Source organism: Xenopus tropicalis, chromosome 1, assembly GCF_000004195.4.
Source record: "Xenopus tropicalis strain Nigerian chromosome 1, UCB_Xtro_10.0, whole genome shotgun sequence".
In the NCBI taxonomy this organism is placed as follows: Eukaryota; Metazoa; Chordata; class Amphibia; order Anura; family Pipidae; genus Xenopus; species Xenopus tropicalis.
The window spans coordinates 111,722,493-111,739,886 of NC_030677.2; the positions used below are offsets into that span (position 1 = coordinate 111,722,493).

The 17,394-nt window shown below is 37.9% G+C and overlaps 1 protein-coding gene across 1 annotated transcript; it reads right to left on the reverse strand.

Annotated features, from left to right (window-relative positions):
- Nucleotides 1-1,558: 1,558 nt before the first annotated feature.
- Nucleotides 1,559-16,441, reverse strand: LOC100492884 (colorectal mutant cancer protein). Its single transcript, XM_002934380.4, has 13 exons — nt 16,052-16,441; nt 14,601-14,779; nt 13,837-14,010; nt 13,033-13,173; nt 12,744-12,874; nt 10,660-10,800; nt 10,241-10,341; nt 8,941-9,073; nt 6,464-6,722; nt 4,654-4,830; nt 3,932-4,023; nt 2,957-3,079; nt 1,559-2,543 (listed from the first exon to the last, which is right to left on the reverse strand). Exons 1-13 carry the CDS (start codon nt 16,116-16,118, stop codon nt 2,363-2,365), a joined length of 1,899 nt encoding a protein of 632 aa, XP_002934426.1. The 5' UTR covers nt 16,119-16,441; the 3' UTR covers nt 1,559-2,362.
- Nucleotides 16,442-17,394: the final 953 nt, after the last annotated feature.

A 17,394-nucleotide genomic window follows, 5' to 3' on the forward strand; every position in this document is an offset into this window, starting at 1 on the left:
CCCAGGAGTGGCCGGCCGACCAAAATTACCCCAAGAGCGCAGAGACAACTCATCCGAGGGGCCACGAAAGACCCCAGGACAACATCTAAAGAACTGCAGGCCTCACTTGCCTCAATTAAGGTCAGTGTTCACGACTCCACCATAAGAAAGAGACTGGGCAAAAACGGCCTGCATGGCAGATTTCCAAGGCGCAAACCACTTTTAAGCAAAAAGAACATTATGGCTCGTCTCAATTTTGCTAAAAAACATCTCAATGATTGCCAAGACTTTTGGGAAAATACCAAAACAAAAGTCGAACTTTTTGGAAGGTGCGTGTCCCGTTACATCTGGCGTAAAAGTAACACAGCATTTCAGAAAAAGAACATCATACCAACAGTAAAATATGGTGGCAGTAGTGTGATGGTCTGGGGTTGTTTTGCTGCTTCAGGACCTGGAAGGCTTGCTGTGATAGATGGAACCATGAATTCTACTGTCTACCAAAAAATCCTGAAGGAGAATGTCCGGCCATCTGTTCGTCAACTCAAGCTGAAGCGATCTTGGGTGCTGCAGCAGGACAATGACCCAAAACAAACCAGCAAATCCACCTCTGAATGGCTGAAGAAAAACAAAATGAAGACTTTGGAGTGGCCTAGTCAAAGTCCTGACCTGAATCCTATTGAGATGTTGTGGCATGACCTTAAAAAGGCGGTTCATGCTAGAAAACCCTCAAATAAAGCTGAATTACAACAATTCTGCAAAGATGAGTGGGCCAAAATTCCTCCAGAGCGCTGTAAAAGACTCGTTGCAAGTTATCGCAAACGCTTGATTGCAGTTATTGCTGCTAAGGGTGGCCCAACCAGTTATTAGGTTCAGGGGGCAATTACTTTTTCACACAGGGCCATGTAGGTTTGGATTTTTTTTCTCCCTAAATAATAAAAACCCTCATTTAAAAACTGCATTTTGTGTTTACTTGTGTTATCTTTGACTAATAGTTAAATGTGTTTGATGATCAGAAACATTTTGTGTGACAAACATGCAAAAGAATAAGAAATCAGGAAGGGGGCAAATAGTTTTTCACACCACTGTATTAGTCAGGTAGGTCCGTTGGGGGTGCCCATACATGGGCAGATAAGCCAAATTGGTCTGAAGGACCTGAATCAGCAGCTGTAATCTGCCCATATATATGGCCACTTTAACTTCCCATACTCCTTTTATTCATACCAATAAATGGTTTCACACTGCTGTCTATCTTCTGTTGCTGGTATCACATTTTATCTTTGTATACAACATTTATTGGTGTTATTCTATTAGCTTCATAAAAGCATATAAGTACTAGAATAATAAATCTAATAATGCTATCTTTCAGATTATTAAAATGTTTTCTCAATATGCTTATAAACACATTGTAACATGTTAGGCCTTCAAGAGCCTTATATATTATTATCATCATCATCATATATTTATTTATATGGCACCAGTGAGTTATACATCATTTTACAATAATTTAACAAATAGCGTCCTTACATTATTTTTTCAAACAACCATTACAGAATAAAATTAAAAGATTTGGAGGGCCCTGCTCACAAAAACTTACAGTCTTGTTTTATTGTTTTTTGCAGCTTTAACAATAATTATGTATCTTGTTTTTCTTTTGCCTTGCCTATGGTTCTATTTTGGATCATTAATACACATGCTATTTGCATATTTATAGCACTGCAAAACATGACTTAAATTCTACATTTATTTCCAACCTTTAGAATTACAATCTTGAGTCCCCCTACTGGATTTAATTCATAATGCAACCTTTAGTAAAGGGGAAATGACAACAAAAAGTAGTACCCTATCCTTATTTACATATAGGGACATATTTATCAAAGTATAAATGATTACTCTCTAAATTCACCAAAACATATTCCTGCAGTTTATTAATTATATAAATACAATCTTTTTTTTTTAGAATTTTGTGTGGAATTGGTTTTCACCACTGTCACCCTTGTCGCTAGGCATCTGACCTATGCATTTGCATTATGATCTGACTCTCAGACATATTGCGCATTTGATGCATAGCCCACCAAACAAAAAAATGGAAAACACTGAGCTATCATAAAATATGTAGAGCAAAAATACCTTTTTATGCCTCTCTAGCTTTGGGGTATATTCATAGCTGGTGTTGCAACAGGCCATTATGGACAATATTACATTAACATTTATTTATAAAGCGCCAACATATTCCGCAGCGCTGTACAATAAGTGGGATAGTGCAGTATATCTTTTAAATAATACATAATGACTTTACTGGTCATAATGACTTTACTGGTATATATGAAAAAATGTTCCGGATATCCTTCGCCTTGCAGGCTGTTGGGTGGAAATATGCTGCAGCTTATAGGGATGTCTCGCCTGTTTCTCTAGCAGTTTGCTGTGCCTGCAGACTCAAGATATTTTGCATCAGATCATGTAGCTGTTGAATATGACACTGTGACATCATATGTGCCTGAGATTCCAGTCTGCGTTGCTGCTCATGGTACTTTTTTTGGGCATTCTGGTATGTCATGAACAGATTCCTGTACCCAGGAAACAGAGAGTTAGTGTCCTGTATGGCTCTAGCCAAACTGATCTACACACGCAAACAGGCATCTTTCACTACACACCCTAATATAGTGTACTAGTCATTTATAAAGTATATCTACCTTTTTTTTTTTTTAAATCTTTTCTGACACACCAGTCACATCTTTTCACTCACACATCCCATAAACCAATACTTTTGTCTTATACCAGAATATCTACGCACATACCTTGGCCATGCAACCATTATACAGACACCTGGGCATTTGGTTAAATGCTTATTTTTTTCTCAAATGAAGTAAAACACTTATAGCATATGCTAGGAAACATTGCACGTTACCGTCTCTTTTAGCACACAGGCACTTGAACACCAGTATCCTCCCACTAATGCTCCCACTATGGGTCTAAATACCTGTGGGCTTTGAAGAAATCCATAATAATCTTAGCAGACTGTGCCCTCTGAGCATGAACACGACAAGTTAGTTCATCCAATTCTTCGCTGAGACCTTCCACGCGAGCCCTTGTTTCACTGCTCCTGGATTAATGGTATCAGTACATTGGCTTAGGTAGACCACATGCAAGAATAAAATATGCATTGCTGACAGCACATGGTTACAAACGGATTGACATATATATATGTTACCAGAGAGTTGATATGCATTGATAGTATTGGAGAAGCATTGTGTCCTTATGATTATGATAAGGATTTTTTTTAAATGATTGACGCTGGAGGAAATGTTTAAATACATCTGGCCAGAGCCAGAACTAGGGGTAGGCATAAAAGACATTTGCCTAGGGTATAATGGCAGGGGTGTTCTGGTGTACGTTCCTCTTCTGCTTCTAACTGCTATTAGTAGCAAATTGCAAAAGGAACACACATTGCCACTAGTGGTTGATATGTAAAAAGAATAAGCAATGTCTATAACTTCCTATGAAACTTTATCTAGTTGACAAACTTATTAGGCAATTATGAAATTTTTTAAAAGTGATCTTCAACCTAAATACTGTTTTGTATAATAAAAAAAAATTCTCCTTCAGTTCCCTGGTTTTGACTCTTTAATCGGTGTAGCAGAAAAACTGCACACGCAAGCACTTTCACACAAATTCTGTTTAATGTGGCTGCACCCAAGCCAATGAAATGGCTCCAGGTGCAGTCACAACTATTAGATTTTTCAAGCGTAGGCCCAGATTCTCAGCCTGAGCTTTATCTGGCACTAGCCCTACATTTACAAAAATTCTTCTTACGTCAAGCGCCTCAAATGTGAGCCGAATATATTGGGATTATGAAAAATTATGTTAAATAAATATAGAGTGTTTAATTAATTATGCCGTAGGTATAGACAGACATAAGGATGCAGTGACAGTTTCAGATACATGCTTATATTACCGTGCTAAAGACTCTAATAGACGCTGCATATTAGCATGAGGAATAGACTGCTCACAATAATCCGACACTGCTCTTCCATAAACTGGATGCTTCTGTTTTGGAAGCAAAATGTAAGACAATTTATTTCATGCAATGCTATAAATACATTTTTTTAAAAATATTCATAGCTCAGCTCGGTATCGATCAATAAAAAAACAAAAGGAAAATTCAAATTATTAACCAGATCCCATAATAAACTTAAACTTAACCAGTCCTAAAACGGTCCTAAAACTGGTCAACCCCCTTGTGTCACTCTGCTGGCAAAAAGGGGTACAAGGCATTCTGTTACTTGAAGATGCACAGTCTGGCTGCTCCAGAACCTGGCCAGCCCACCATGCTTGAGAGTGTGCATCATGTTCTTCTACCATAAGAACTGAAGTTATTGTTTCCAAAAGAATTATGTATGTTTCATGGAAGTCGATGTATCTTGCCATGCACCATCTATGACAACTGTTATACTTCACCTAATGGCTAAAACACTGAGAAGCAATAACTACATCATGTTACTGCATATAATCCCTCTTGTAAGTCTCATGACTGTGCTACATATTTTATTTATATTATTTATTGTTACAGGGAACGTTTTTATTAATCCATATATAATCTCCCTGTGAAACGTATTCTTTTTTTTTTTTTTTACATAGTTCATCTTCCAGCAAATTTGCATTCATCTTTATACTCACCCCCCCACAATCCTCTTCTTTTGATTTCTCCGCCCAGTCACTCAATTCTTGCTGCAGCTGATCTCTAATGAGCATGTAAGCTTTCTCCTCTTCCAGATAAGACAAGCTCTGCAGCTCTAATGCTCGCTTTTCTGTCTGTAACAACTGAATGCTTCCTTTGACTTCAGCTAGACCCTCCTAGGAAAGTTAGAAATCATGCCTATGCGTTACAGGTATGGGACATGTTTTCCAGAATGCTTGGGACCTGAGGTTTTCTATAATTTGGATCAACATACCTTAAGTCTACTAAAAAATAATTTCAACATTAAATAAACCCAATAGGATTGTGTTGCCTCAGAACAAGGATTAAATATATCTTTGTTGGAAACAAGCACAAGGGACTGTTTTATTATTACAGAGAAAAAGGAAATCTTTTTATTAATGTAATTATATTATGATAAAATGAAGTCTGTATGAGATGGCCTTCCCGTAATTTGGAATTTCTGGATAACCGGTTTCCAGATAACAAATCCTATATTTGTACTATTGATACCATTCATTTACAAAGCAACATTATATTACCTTGGAAAGAAAAGACAAGTACAAAATTGCAACAATACCTCTACAAAGACTGCATATGAAAGCAACTCAAAACAGTGCTTGTAGACAAACATTAGGTCCTTTACAGTACTTCACAAGATGGTTTGCCCTGTTACACTTAAATATGTTATCACACATATAGGGGCTGATTTACTAACCCACGAATCCGACCCGAATTGGAAAAGTTCCGACTTGAAAACGAACATTTTGCGACTTTTTCGTATTTGTTGTGATTTTTTCGGCTTCTTTACGAATTTTTCGTTACCAATATGATTTTTGCGTAAAAATGCGAGTTTTTCGTAGCCATTACGAAAGTTGCGTAAAAAGTTGCGCTTTTTTCGTAGCGTTAAAACTTACGCGAAAAGTTGCGCCTTTTTCGTAGCGTTAAAACTTAAATGGTGCAAAGTTTTGCGTAAGTTTTAACGCTACGAAAAAAGCGCAACTTTTTGCGCAAGTTTTAACGCTACGAAAAATCGCCAGATTTTACGCAACTTTCGTAATGGGTACGAAAAACTCGCGTTTTTACGCAAAAATCGTATTGGTAACGAAAAATTCGTAAAGAAGCCGTAAAAATCGCAAAAAATACGAAAAAATCGCAAAATACCGATCATTACGAAAAAAACGCAATCGGACTCATTTCGACCCGTTCGTGGGTTAGTAAATGTGCCCCATACTGTATAATGGGGCACATTTACTAATCCACGAATCCGAATCCCAAATGGGAAAAAATCGGATTGGAAACGAACATGTTGCGACTTTTTCGTATTTTTTGCAATTTTTTTCGTCGCTGGTACGACTTTTTCGTGAATTGTCACGACTTTTTCGCATTGAGTGCTCATAAACGGCGGCCAAACCTTTCCGACTTTGCATGATTTTGGAAGCCTCCCATAGGACTCAATGGCACTCTGCAGCTCCAACCTGGCCCAAGGAAAGTCTCCCATAGGGCTCAATGGCACTCTGCAGCTCCAACCTGGCCCAAGGAAAGTCACGATACTGAAGCTTGAATGAATCCAAAACTTTCGTACTCTGCGCGACAGTACGATTTTTTCGGACGTTCGTGGATTAGTAAATGTGCCCCAATGTCTTACTATTTGAATCACTAATTTGTGAGCAATACTATATTAAGCAAAATTTCTCAAAATCAGTAGAAAAGTCAGTAGATTTAAAAAAAAAAAAAAAAAGCAATTATATTTCTTTCAACATAACAGACTAGGAAAATACACGAACTTACTTTGGTGTCCAACAGCTCCTGTACAATATGGGATCTGAGTGGTTTGTCAGGGCGGCTCGCAGAAGTTTCTGATGATACCTCAATGGCATTGTCTGCCTTTGTTTTGATAACATCAGCAAGATGAGCAACTTCTGAATGGACATCTTGCCCCATCTGCAAATTTTCCATTATACTGATAGATGCAACATCTTGTTTTAGGTGCTGAACATAACTTTTTAACATTTGCTCATCTTCTTCACTGAGCCAAGGTGAATAAAATCTGCAATAAGAAATTCACACGTATCAGTAAAAGATAACAGTCAATTTCTCCTGACACTGTGCTTGCCACCAAGGGATATTTTCACTCAAAAAAGCTTATAATGAGCTATGAAGGTTTTTTCCTTGCTTGTTCTGCAAGGCCTTTAAATTTGTTCTAAAAAAATGTAATAATGTATAAGATGTACATCCACAAATATTGTCTTTTTTTGGAGTGCCCTTGTGGCTTCAATATATAGGCAAGACCAACAGACAGTTAAAGGATGGTGCCAATGAACACAAGGGCAATATAAGAATAAACCTGGAAACACTGGGGGGCAGATTTATGATTGCTCGAGCCCGAAGGCTAGTGTCCTGTTTACTTTTTCCTTAACACACAAAGGGGAAAAACCCCTTTGCACAATGCTATAACAAAGGGGCACATACCACAGGTAGACTTTAATGATTGGGATAACCTTTCTCACTCCTATGTAGCCTCGGTAATTGGTAATAATGATATCTTGTAACAATATTGCATGATACACAGAACTTACCTAACACATGACAGCTTTCCACAGGCCTCAAGGCAGACAATATAGGGTTGATTCACTAAAGTGCGATAAAACGAGCGCTATTTATAGCATGCGTTAAAAATTTATTGCGTCTTATTTTTCACGTCTTAACGGACGATTCACTAAAAGGATACTTGCGTTAATTTAGACGCGATGCTGTTTGCGTTATTTAAGTTGCGAACACTATTTTCGTGCGGTATTTGACGAACGCGCGCTAATTAACGCATCGCGCACAAATTGTCACCGCGAAAAAACGTACGCCATATTAGCCATGCACTTTCGGAAAACTACTGTTCTGAAAATGACCATTTCCCTGCAAACTGGAGGCTGCATCACTCTAGGGCCAACACATACTTGAATAAATCACACTGCAAAGTCCATATTTTATTGCCAAAAGCTCATTAACTGTACTTTTCTATAATTACCGCCTGCCCCAAGTAGGTGTTCATTTTCGCACAGACTAATGCGATATTTAGCGCGTCTATGTGTTTGTGAATCATGCGTTAGTATTATTTCTGCGCGCTAATTAACGCAATGCATTAAAATGAATGCATTCAGTTGCTCGCTATTTAACGCACGCGATATGCGACTTACCGCACGCGATAATACTTTAGCGAATCACGCGTCTTTTTCGTGACAATTTTAATGCAAAAAAACATGCAATAACGCTTATCAAACTTTAGTGAATCAACCCTTTTATGTTTTAAATGGGGGGTTCCCAGAGGAATGCCTTTTGGGACAGGTGTCCCAAAAGGAAAAAGTGTAGGGCCTATGGATGGTTTGGATGAAAGACTGGTATATGAATAAGCGAGGGCCTACATAAAAAAGAAAGTCACAAAAATTAACCATAACAATAAAACTGTAGCTTTGCAGAGCACTATTTTTTTGGAAAATGCAAAGAGTTGGAAGAAGAAGGCAAATAATTAAGAAATTGCCATTCTATAACATACTAAAAGTAAACTTAAAGGTGAAACACCCCTTTAAATGCCTAATTCTGCTATATATTGATGTACATCCCACACCTGACTCCCCCCTTCCTTCCACCTTTCTTCCTAGCTATTATTAATTATATACAATTAAAGCGTTTGCGCCTATGTTGGTATTGGTTGCTCCTGGCAACCCTGCACAGAGTTGAGAACTTGTTCATGTACAAATAACCAATGCATCTTTGGCTGATTTGACTGCTGTTTGTTGAAGACAAAACGAATAAATAAAATCTTTTTTTTAAAAAATATTTGTTTCCCATGGATTCTATTAATAGACTAAAAGCACAGACACAAAAATAATCCCTTTAGGCACTTAAGTAATGCTCAAATCACACTGCTAATTAAAGACTGAAAAAAAGAATAGCCTATTACTCTAGAAACAACCATGACAAGTTTATGCAGATTAGTATAATCAGTGTTATTTCTCTGCACCTTTATACTGTATATGCCAGTGGATTTTCCAGTGAAACTATGCTGTCACTCACCCTATCCCTCATTCACTTTAGAATGGCACACTTACTATTTTGTTGTAAACTTTTTTAAATACTGAATTGCCTTGCTACAGCAAATATCTTTTGTTTTGGATTCTGATCAGAATATTTTCCATCTTTTCCAGAATATTTTCCACCAAACATATACAATATAAACAGCATTTTGTCACCACATACTGCGATATAAAAATTACCTAGGCAATGATGGACTTCTGGGGTCTCCCTTGTCTGCTTCCAGTTTGGTTCTATCTTGCTTGAATGTTTTCTTCACCTCCATCATGAATAGTTTGGTTTTAATCTCTAAATCCTTGGGTAGCAAACTCCATCCTAAGTAAACAGAGGACTAAAATGGAAAGAAATGGCAGGCAGCTCTTTTCAAGTCACAAATCTACTACTACTTTCATTTTTTTTGGTAGCACATCTGTCTAACAATAACTTGGACAACATATAAGGTCTAATCTATACTAGTCTTGTCATCTAACCTTCCTTTATTTATAAGGTTTGATTTCAACAGACCTTATATTCACTTAGAATACTTCTGAACTTGTTTGAGACAAGAATATATTGTTTCTTTGTTATCCAGGTCTATAAGCTAGGGGTAATCCATTACTGTTTATATACATAATGTTTTTCACTTCCTCTCTGAAGTAGTAAAAAAACATACTTTGGCATTTTTGGTCCGCAGGTTTATCTGTCTCTGCTGTATGTGAATTAAACAGAGAACTTGTCATTAAGAAGCATTTGGAGACAGAGAGGGCATTTTGTCTGCCGCCTTTCCCCCTCCCAAAACCTGGGCAGGTGGTGATGTCATGGGGCCTGGACAGTGACATTGGGTGAGGTGGTGACATCACAGGGCTATAACATGGCAAGGAGAGTCCTTACCAGTTTTCAAATTTGGAAAACCAGGCAGGCAGTTTTGACAGAGTTTTTTCCGGATTTCAGAAGGGCTGTCTGGGTCAAAATTGGACAGGTGGCAACCCTATTCACCACTGCTATCTGCAGGAAGCTGCTGATATCGGACGACTCGCCGATCGGCCAGGTTAGAAAATTTTGATCGGGCGCCATAGAAGGCGCCTGACCAAAATCTTCCGTCAGGGCTGAATCGGCAGAAGTAGGTAGAAATCCTATTGTTTCTACCTCCTTATCTGCTGTTTCAGCCCTGACTGTGTGTGCTGGATCTGACGATGTTTCGTGCGATCACCACGTGTATGGCCAGCTTTAGCCTACACAAGTTAGGACAAACAGCCCGCACAAACAACTGAGAAGGTGCTGTATATTCTGTATGTACACATTAATTAAGTAGTTGCACAGACCAACCCACCACACTAAGCACAACATTTTTTTTAAATGTGTACACTAAAGAAATGTATTTGCTCACAAAGCCTACAAGAAGAAAAGCTGGTAGCCTGATCTATCTGAAGAGCCAGAATATCTGAGTGAAGAACTGTTGCTTGTGCTAGGCACTAAAATTTGACAGTTTACATGGAATAGTACCTGATTTTAAAAGGTCTCCTTCTGCCATTTGTCCTAGGATGATGTCTCCTTTTGCTTCTGTGAGAGCTAGCATCACACTGTAAGCCTTCAGACACTTCTCACTGCAATTTCAGTTAGGAGAAAATGTACTTGTCATTAGTAAAATTTACATTTAAAGTCATTTACTTTCCCAATTCTGCACTTTTTGTCATCCTCTGGTCCTAAATTGCTGCAAGTTTCTGTTTCAGAGCACAGAGACCTGTGGCTGCACATAGGTGTGCCAGGAAATTCATCACAAAACTTGCTGCCTTCCAAAAAATAAAAGACCCCTTAACAAGAGCTCATTGGATTTTGTGACCAATTTCTTGGTCATATTTGTGAATTGAAAAGTAGGCTAACTGGCTTATGTGAATGCTACTTACTCACATGTTAGCAATTACCTAGATTGAAGGGCAAGACGAAAAGCAGTGCAGGTGGACTCGAGTCTTCCAAGATGCATGCTGAGTTTTTCAGAGTCACTTTTACACTCTTCAAGAGTCACACAGAGCTGGGCATTTAGCCTCTTCAAGCAATCAAGTTTTCTGAAACACAATAGTTAAAGGTATGCAAGTTCATTTTTATAATGTCATTATATTCCTTAAGTTGGCCTTTCAAGTCCCAAGCTGTCACATATTCAACCAGCCAAAGGTTAGCAGTTTGGCAGCACACTAAGATAAACTAATGTCCATTTCTCCAAAGGAAATGCCAGTGAGCTGGGTAATGAGGTAAATGCATAGACTAATGCAGAACAATTCCAACTGGTGACCTCTATGCACTCAGCAAATCTTTCCAGCTTTCAAATGGGAGACACTGACCCTGGCTCTTTCAGGCTACATTTTTTTTGTTACATTTTATATTTGTATGTATGTATATCTTTATTTATAAAGCGCTACTTATGTACGCAGCGCTGTACAGTAGAATACATTAATACAAACAGGGTGTTAATAAGATAATAGATAAATACAAAGTATAATAATAAATAAAGATAAATACAGCAGCAATAAGTTAAGAGTCGAGGACACAAGAGGAAGGAGGTCCCTGCCCCGTAGAGCTTACAATCTATATGGGAGGGTAACTAACAGACACAAATAGGCAAATATAACTGCTGTAGGTCATATTTATGTTTATTACTTATTACTTTTAGGCCTTCATATTCCATTCTCTCATTTAAACCACTGCCTGGATGATAGGGTAATTTGGACCCTTGCAACCAAATAGCTGCTGAAATTCCAAACAGGAGAGTTTCTAAACTAAAAGCTAAATCATTCAAACCATAAATAATAAAAAAAAAAAGCGATCCCCAACCTGTGGTTCGTGAGCAACATGTATGCTGCTCCCAGTGGCCTTAACACAGGTGCTTATTTTTGAATTCTAGGCTTGGAGGCAAGTTTTAGCTGCATAAAAGCCAGTTGCACTGACAAACATAACCTCCTATAGGCTGCTAGTCCACTTAGGGGCTACCAAATAGCCATTTACAGCCCATATTTGGCACCTTCGGAAACATTTTTATGCTTGTGTTGCTCTCCAACTTTTTTCACATTTGAATGAATATGAATGAATAAAACTTAAAAAGGTCAGGGATCCCTGCTCTATAGCAAAAAAAATTAATGTAAAGGTGAAAAACCTTAATGTGTCATTTAACCACATCTCTTAACAATAACAGGTAGAGAAACCAAATCTAATTTCCCATACTGTAAAATTTCAGTTCAACTATTTTGCTGTTCATTTTGATGATTTTTCTAACTGTAGTGAACCATGTACTGTACCTTTACTCTTGTACTACATGTTTTCCATACCAGTTTTTGTGCTAATTAGATTTATAATCTTATTTTAGTTACTTGTCCAATGGAAGTGTTAGTTTTAACAAATATTCAGTTCATTGTATCTTTTTCCAAAACTACATCCACATATTTTGTTGCCTATATAGTATCTGTAAATTATACTATAATTATGGAATTATACTGCAGGCTGCAGAAATGCATTATCACAAAAGAAAATAACCTAAAGGATGTGTTATATTTGTTGCTAAAATTAAATATACTTTTATTTAGTAAGTACCTTAAACTATTTTATTGCATCTTAGGAGCTAACTGCCTTACCAGCCATATCTTGTTCCATTTCCAATTAAATGTTTGTTATCAAATAGGGATGCACCAAATCCACTCTTTTTGGATTTGGCTGAACCCTGAATCCTTTGTGAAAGATTCACCTGAATACCGAACCGAATCCTAATTTGCATTTGTAAACTAGAATAAAAAAGGGTCAAAGAGAACTGCGCACATATCGCGCAGCAAAAAATTTTCAACTTTCGTGTTTATGTGACAAAAAAGTCATGTGATTTTAAGAATTCGGATTCTGTTCGGCCAGGAGCATGGATTCAGTGAAATCCAAATCCTGCTGAAGAAGGACGAATCTTGGCCGAATCCTGGATTCGGTGCATCCCTACTATCAAAACCAGGTAGCATACAAACGTAGGCTCTCTTACCCTTTCAGCCATTCCATTTCTGTTTCCAAGTAGCTAGGTTGAACCTTAGGTGCACATGGCAATGAAGGTTGCATTCCAGAAAGGTCCTGAAGATACTGGATCAGATTTTGTAGTGTTGAAATGGGAGCTTGCTAAAGGAAGCAAGGGGCAGTTATGTCAGAGAGTGGGTGCATGTGTAAAATTACATAAAACTGGGAAGTAATTTAACTCTGTCCTGCTTAACCTCCTTACTTAACTGTGATTTTATTTTGCATATTCTGTTTTAATTTTCCCTGTGTTTTTCACCTACCATCCTGGAAAGTGGGTCATTCAGTGCAAGGGGGGTTTCTGTAGTCGGAGTGCACGATTCGGCCGAATCAGGACTTGAAGGCACTGAGGTGGATGGAGAAAAAAAGGAATCTTCCTGTGGATAGCCCTGTAGCTTGCTTATCTGAGGGTAGTGTGAAAGAGTTTTTAGGAGACAAAATGAAAACATCAAAATCATTTTTCCAAGTATTTTAATGCACTTACAAACGAAAAAAGTCCCAAAAACCTCTAACACCATGATTTATATAACAATGTTACAATTTAATAAGGAGAGCTCCCATTGACTTCTACACGATCCTGCCAGCTTTTAGATGGGGAAGATTTGTATTAAACTTTTTTTTTTTGGCTTTAAAAAAAAAGAAATTCATGTTTTAGAGTATTTATCTAAATACAGCTTTGGGACCCGTTATGCAGAATGCTCGGGACCTGTGGTTTTTCCGGATAAGGGGTCTTTCTGAAATTTGGATCTTTTCCTTAAGTCTACTAAATTTAAAGAGTAATTAAACTCAATAGGATTGTTTTGACTCCAATAATGATTAATTGTATCTTAATTAGGATCAGGTACAAGGTACAGTTTTATTATTACAGAGAAAAAGGAAATCATGTTGAAAAATGAGAATAAAGTCAATGGGAGATGGCCTTTCCGTAATTTGGAACTTTCTGAATAATGGGTTTCCGAATAAGGGGTCCGATACCTGTACACAATTTTTAGCACAGAAAAATTTGGTTTGGGGGAAACGAAAAAAAAAATACAGATGTTGATTAAATCATCCCCCCAGATTCTCACCTCTATTTGCAATGTGTCCTTCTCTTCCATCATTTCCATAAGAGTGAGCTTTGAGTTATCCAGCTCTGTATCTGTGACCCTCAGTTTGGCCCTCAGGGCTGTGTTCTCCTGTCGATATCTTGAGATTTCAGACTGTAACCAATTCTCATCATGTGGCAGCACCCTCTGAAGCTCCTAGAGAATGGAAACCCAACATTTACACCCTCTTGCTACATACAATTTAAAAATCATGCTGACCATTTATAAACTTTATAAGCTAGTATAAAGAATGAATGTGTAACAAGCATTGAATGGAGGCATTAAGGCAATCATATGCACTAGTGAGGGACAGAATACTGATCCAGGAGAAATGAGTTAAAATGTTGTTGTTGGTAGAGCCGTTATTAAGGGTTTTGCAAATAATTCCCCTTACACCAATAACTGGATTTAAATCAGGGCCAGTAATTAATGCCTGCACAGTTGCTCCCTTGTATACCATGCCTTGCGCTGGATCTGCCAGATGAAGATGAAAAGTCCAGAGCCCTGCACAACAGATAGTAGTGAAGGTCATAGTTTTGTGCCTCTTAGCATTCCAGAACTACAAGACAGAAAATGCCCTTGTCTTTTTGAACTTTTATACTGGCAAAGCTGTACTTTTATTCATATTGTACTAAATAAAATACTGGTTTAAGCTGCAATTGCCCCCTGCCTCCTAGGCTTGCCCTCCGTTTTTGTTTGTACACTAACTTCTCTACCATAGGTAATGCTTGCAACATATACTGTACCTCAGTTAACCCTGCTAAGAGAGGAAAAGACAAGATAGAACTGCAAGGTGTTGTGTCCCCTGAAGCGGTGTTGCTTTCATCCACAGACCCGCTTCCAGATGGACTCCTCCAGGACCATGCATACGATTCCAGAGAAGAAATAACTTCCTGCAATTTTAGAAACAGGTCACTTTGAGCACCTGCAAAGTAAGAAATAAAAAAGTATGGTTTTGGTTTTAAACAAATTCTTTACCCTTTGTACCAATGCACTCTCTAATTCTTTCTTGCCTATTTGTGCAAAAAATTTCATCTGTGCCCACTGTGTTACAAGGATACAAGAGTAATTAGTAATTACATCAGTTTCTATTACATGACAGCTCAGAAAATAATACAATTAGCATCAGATTGTAATTATCAGACTCAAAGCATCAGCTTCTGTGACATGCACAGAATAAAAACTTGCCACCTACAACCTAGCTAGCTTTCTATTTTTTGGAAAAAAAACACAATTGTGGCAAAAAAATCCTGCTCTATTTAAAACTAAAATAAAAAGCAATCTATGCTAGGCTTAACATCTCACCCCTTTAAAAGAGGACACTTACCGAATACTCATGCTGCATTTGGATCCATGGATCAATAATATGTGTGCAGTCATGCATCCAACTTGCAGCATGTGTATTCAATACACTTTACATTACATGTGCACTTGTTCTTGTCCAAGTACAGTGCTGAGATTCTGTGCATCATTTTACTCCTTAAGAGGGAACTACACCCAAATATTTAACACAATAACATTTTGCCTTATACAATGAAAATGTTATACAAAGTTAACTTGAAATTTTCCAAAATACACTATAAAAAATGTTTCAACTTTTTATGATACTTTATATATGTCCCTTGGTATTGTCTCCACTGCTTGCACTACTGTACCACTGAAAGCATGTAGATGGTCAGCTGTCTTCCAGCCAAGACTCAAATTACCACAATTCTTTTGCACATTTTGTGATTAACACACCTATACACCACAAAATTGTGCAAGGAATATTACCAGTTTCTTGGCTGGAAGAAAGCAATTGTTACATTGTTTTAAAAGTACCAGTAGTCAGGGCTAGCAACACAGGGGATAGCAAAAGATAGCCTGGTACTGCTTTCAGCAGACATTTGTGCAGCACTTCAAATAATATAATTATTGATTATTTTTAAATAATATATATTAGAATATGGTTTGGAAATACATTTTCTGCAATTAGGCAACGCAAATTAGATCTGGTAGCAGCATGCCAGGACAAGATAAAGTTTTAGGGAAAAAGTATGAGCTGAAAGTATGCTGAATGTTATTGGAGGTAACTAAAGGCAAGTTTCTGTGACAGAACAACGCATACAGGAATAGCAAAGAGACATATTCAACAGGAATACTGTACTGACACAAGCTAATGGAAACTTAGGGTTTTGAAAGGAAATAGAAAATGTACCTCCATTGCCAGCATCTCTGAACAGTAACTTGTCAGAAGCTTGATCTTTTTTGTGAGATTCATCCATCACTTTGTGCTTCAGAGATGCCTGGGACCAGGCAAACACAGTACTGATGCAAGGAACCCTTGAGGCGTCCACTACCAGTAATTATGTAGTATTATAGAAGCAGCATATGAAACAGTTATATCTATAATTTCACCTAACTGTTACACAGAGAACCAGCAGGAACTCGAGTCTCTACTGGGAGTGGTGACCAAGGAGGAAAAACAGGAAGATCAGAGCAATTTCCTGGTATAGCATAAAACAATGGCCTAGGTTATGAACTGGCAAAGGCAGATCCATTAATTAAACTGATGTTGTCCCCGCAGATACAAGTAAAATAAAATGCTTTTCTTGTGTGTTGTAGCTAAAGCAATTATATACATTCCAGAATCCAGACATTTAGCTAAGCATCTCTTCGTAAATCTAAATAATGTAAATAATGATTTATGTTAAAGTATAAAACCCTTATACATAGAAATAATATTATTCTTAAAGGTTTTATGTGGAAGACCATCCAAAACTTGAAACTGCCTTACCAGATTGCACCTTCATCAGGTATTTAGTCAACAGTATACAAAACCCAAATCACCATAACCCTCACAAAAACTAACAAGTGTGTCAGTTCCATCATGTGACCAGGAACATACGATTAAATGCCTAAGATTCTGCTTTTAGAGTATTGCCACCCTGTTGCCCGCTCCATTATTGCACCAATTTCTGGATCACTGTAATGTCATATTATATGTTATATATAACAAACATCATTTTCACTCTAGTGAAAATGGTGTGCATTAGATCATTAGAAACAATTGTAACTTAGTGCATCATTAAATTAGAATGGTTTACATGTGTTTAACATTTCAACTGACATGTCCATTTTACTTTACACTGCAACAACAGCAGTGTCTGACTGGGCCAGTGCTCATCGGGTTTTTTCCCGGTGCCCCACCAGCCCAGTCTGACCCTGCTGTAGTTGTTGGGTTGGGTGCACCCCCCTGGCCGCCGGGCTTCCTACCCAGATGAGCTAAAGTTAAGTTTAATGTACGCATGCTCGGGGGAGGGCAGGTAGCGGGGCCCCTTGGGAGTTTGAGAGCCTTGGTTAGGGCCCCTAGGGGGGTGTGGGAGCCCCGGGACTGCAGCCTTAGTGGGCCCTGCAACCCCCAGTCCGACCCTGAACAACAGTTTCTTTCTGTCACCTTTTTTTAACCTTCTAGTACTAACCAACTGAGACTTGTACTGGTATGTCTATGTTCAAAAAAATTCTTTACAATATTTTTCCAATAAAGAGTCTCTTTGCATG

Bases quoted from the DNA above. Each gene is read 5' to 3' on its own strand.
- LOC100492884 (XM_002934380.4), bottom strand. From the start codon at position 16,118: ATGGATGAATCTCACAAAAAAGATCAAGCTTCTGACAAGTTACTGTTC. The intron at 9,074-10,240 runs GTACTATTCCAT...CTGTTTACTTAG, and splicing joins AGGAGACCTTTTAAAATCAG to GATGGAGTTTGCTACCCAAG. The intron at 4,831-6,463 runs GTAAGTTCGTGT...TAACTTTCCTAG, and splicing joins AGGAGCTGTTGGACACCAAA to GAGGGTCTAGCTGAAGTCAA.